Here is a 3,088-nt window from a genome sequence, read left to right on the forward strand (position 1 = left end):
TGGCTGCGAACGCCCAGGCATTTCCCTCCAGCAGCGTCCGTTCCCATCCCGGTTAGGTGCTGCCAAGACCTGGTTTCTCAGAAGGAAAAAGAAAGGTAGCGTTTCAAGGGGTCCCCAATTCCTCCCCTCGTAGTCACGAGTTGCCTCTGTATTTAGCTGCTGCATTTATGTGACTAAAGAAAACGAATACGTCCCTTATGAACCGACAAGCTGACAGGGGACGGCTTCGCTCATCGCTGCGGGTCTGGGCCAGCACTTCAGACCCTTCCCCACTGACATTTCCGTTAGCAAAGAGCTTAACGTTTGTAATGAAGCCCTGCAGTACCTTCCCCTTAGAAGCCACTACGCCAAAGGCATTACAAGTGCAGCAAATGCCGGGGACGCGCAGACGCAGACTGATTCGGTGACTTGTGTGGTTTTGTCTGATAATCGGCAAGTGTTTCATTTTTTCAGTCATAATGCCTGTGCCCTTGATTCCTGGGGCATCACAGTTGTCCCTGCTACGCGCGTGTTTACCTGCCCTGCTACACGATTCACACGTAGCTGTTCCACAGTGAGTTATGCCACCGTTTCTGTTATTAAACAGAACGTTTTAAGAACGTTTTCATTTTAACTCTGAAAAGTGTTGCTGCAGAGAGAGAGCTCCTTGCAGAGAAAAGTTCCAGCCCCTCTCCCACCATACCCTCCTTCCTTTTATATTTCACTTTCCCCGGACTGCAAATCCACAAAGTAGTAACGCTTTCTCCCTAAACCTGACCCACGGGTCAGCTTAGGCCACGGAAGCAGCTTTTGGTATTCCCTATTCTCACCAGCGTGTTGTGAAAGCGGGAAGCGTTACCAGCTAGACGCCTTCCAAGTGATTACCAAAGGCTGATGCTAAATGCCCACAGATGCCACAGGCGCACATACCATTACTATATAACCAAAAGAATCGCCCTGAACATTCTCCTTCGCAAACCCGACGAGATGCTGGTTCACCTAGCAGCTTAGAGCACGCACAAAAGAAAGGCTGTAGGAAAACCCCGTCTTTCAACAGAACTGTTTTTATTGTGTAGTGCAAGACTGCAACTAAAACCAGATGAAGAGGCGTGTTTTACCTAGTACGTACAAACAAAGATGCTGCTGAGGCTCGAGCATGTCGATCCCTTGCTCAAACAGAAAAGAAGCAGTAACTTAGGCTTCCATCTGCATTTTAACAGCTCTTAAGAAACACGGTAACTGAAGGGTGTAGCTTCTGGAGAGACCAGCAAACAGAAAAGAACCGGGAGACACATGTAGTGTGTGCTACAGGATGGCACGGTAAGATGAGAAATCAGCTGGCGGTTTTATCGCTTTCTCCGTTCTCTATTAGTTTCCTTTTCTTTTCATCCGTTTTCCTCTTGAAGATGCTATCTCTGTAGAACTGAAGCTCTTTGATGCTTTCCCTGATGTCATCGAGTGCTCTGAAAGAGAATTACGGAGGGTTTCAAAATGCCTGCACGCATCTTCAGCTACGTCTGGATTCTAACGATTCTGAAAAATTCCAGGCTGCAAGAAATCAAGCTCTGATACGCACGGATCGCCTATCTGTCAGAAATAAAAACAACCCTCGCTTCTCTCGGGTACGTGGAACGCAAGAAAAGTGCACCAGCGCTGACGTGCCAAGCGGTAACACGCAGCTTATGAGCTTCTGTCACCGTGGGACGCAGAGGCTCCTGAAAGCCAACGGGTTCCACAGCTTCAACTATTAAAAGCAATTCGACCCGAGAGGACAGAGATGGGGGCTCCAGAGACCCGCTTTCAGCTCTGCTTCGGCCAGCCTTGCCTGCTCAGACGGAAAGGTCCGTACAGAAGCAGTAATCTCGCTGCGCGTCTCTGCTGCGCAGCACACCCCCCCGCTGTTGTGACCGAGACCCCCACGACAAAAGTCATCCCTTCCCTTGTTGTACCAGGGCCTCCTCTCCGGCCCAGCACGGCCACGTCCCAGCAGAGAGGTGAGGGTTCACCGAGTCCTTTTCGCCATCGTTTAGGACGGTCGTAGCTCTAAGTACCAAACGGCACCTACAAAACGCCCGCCGCGGACACTTCAACGCACAGGTGTCTCACACTTTGTTCTACTTTTAGTCTGCACAGACGGAAGAGCAAAATGGTGATGCGCTTACAGTGCATACAGCGTACAGTACGTATGGACTTACAAAGCCTCTTCGATCGCACAGGACCCACAGTCTCCTCCGTTCGGAAGAACTAGAAAACCTAGCTTTCTAGAAATATGTGTTAATATCGCACAGAATCTTTTCTTCCGAAACCACGAGGCAACTGCAGCTTTTAGGGATGCCCCAGACGCTGGCAGGAGCGTAACTCAAAATTAAACCCTTCCGCAGCAAGGAGAACAAGCTCTCCAAGTTACAAACTCAGGAAACAGGCAGGAACAGAACCCTCACCTCCCCATTTGCACTCTTCCAACTTCAGTGTCTCTGTGAACCACTCCACCCAAAACAAGGGCAGGTAAAACCCACTGCTAAGCTACCGTCCTCACGTCGTTTCTCACTGCGACGTCTAAGAAGCGATAGGTGTATCTACATCGCCAAACAAGCATCTTGGCTTGAACAGCAGAGACAGAGTGAATCGGAACAGATATGGAAACTTCTGGTTCTCTGTACTTTAATAATCCAGACCAGGCTTCAGACAGGAGGATACAAAGGTACGGGAGGGAGCAGAAGCACGCAGCCTCCGCCCTCGTCTGCACCAGAAGCAGCGCGCCCGGAATTCAAAGGGAGTTCCGTATTCTGCTCGTGAGGAGCACGGTTCCTGCGTGACAAGCCGTGCTCTGTTACGGACAAAAGCAGAAACCTCACCTGTGAGAAGCCGCCTTCTTTGGTGCAAACTCGTATTCTTCTGGATACCAGCGTCTGCAAGCGGGAAAAAGTGTCAGTTAAAAAAGGAAACGGAATCAAAAACGCGTCCTGTGGCCGCTGCGGGTTTGTTACAATCGGTGAAAGAATTTCGGTTCCACTGGCATCCAGAGAAGCCACGACCCTGCGACTCAACGCGCTGCAAACTCCAGAGCACGCCACTCGCAGAGCACGTCGTGGCTCGCCCAGGGCCACCC

General features: G+C 50.6%; 1 protein-coding gene across 1 annotated transcript in view; it reads right to left on the reverse strand.

Annotated features, from left to right (window-relative positions):
• Window positions 1-1,017: 1,017 nt before the first annotated feature.
• Window positions 1,018-3,088, reverse strand: part of REXO2 (RNA exonuclease 2) — a gene marked incomplete at its 5' end in the record, with an annotated part of 5,133 nt that continues 3,062 nt past the window's right edge. The window contains 2 exons of the mRNA XM_009698618.1: window positions 1,018-1,442; window positions 2,835-2,888. Coding sequence (XP_009696920.1) covers window positions 1,313-1,442; window positions 2,835-2,888 — 184 coding nt within the window. The remainder of the gene's footprint in view (window positions 1,443-2,834; window positions 2,889-3,088) is intronic.

Source organism: Cariama cristata, unplaced genomic scaffold (genome assembly GCF_000690535.1).
Source record: "Cariama cristata isolate BGI_N322 unplaced genomic scaffold, ASM69053v1 scaffold12434, whole genome shotgun sequence".
In the NCBI taxonomy this organism is placed as follows: Eukaryota; Metazoa; Chordata; class Aves; order Cariamiformes; family Cariamidae; genus Cariama; species Cariama cristata.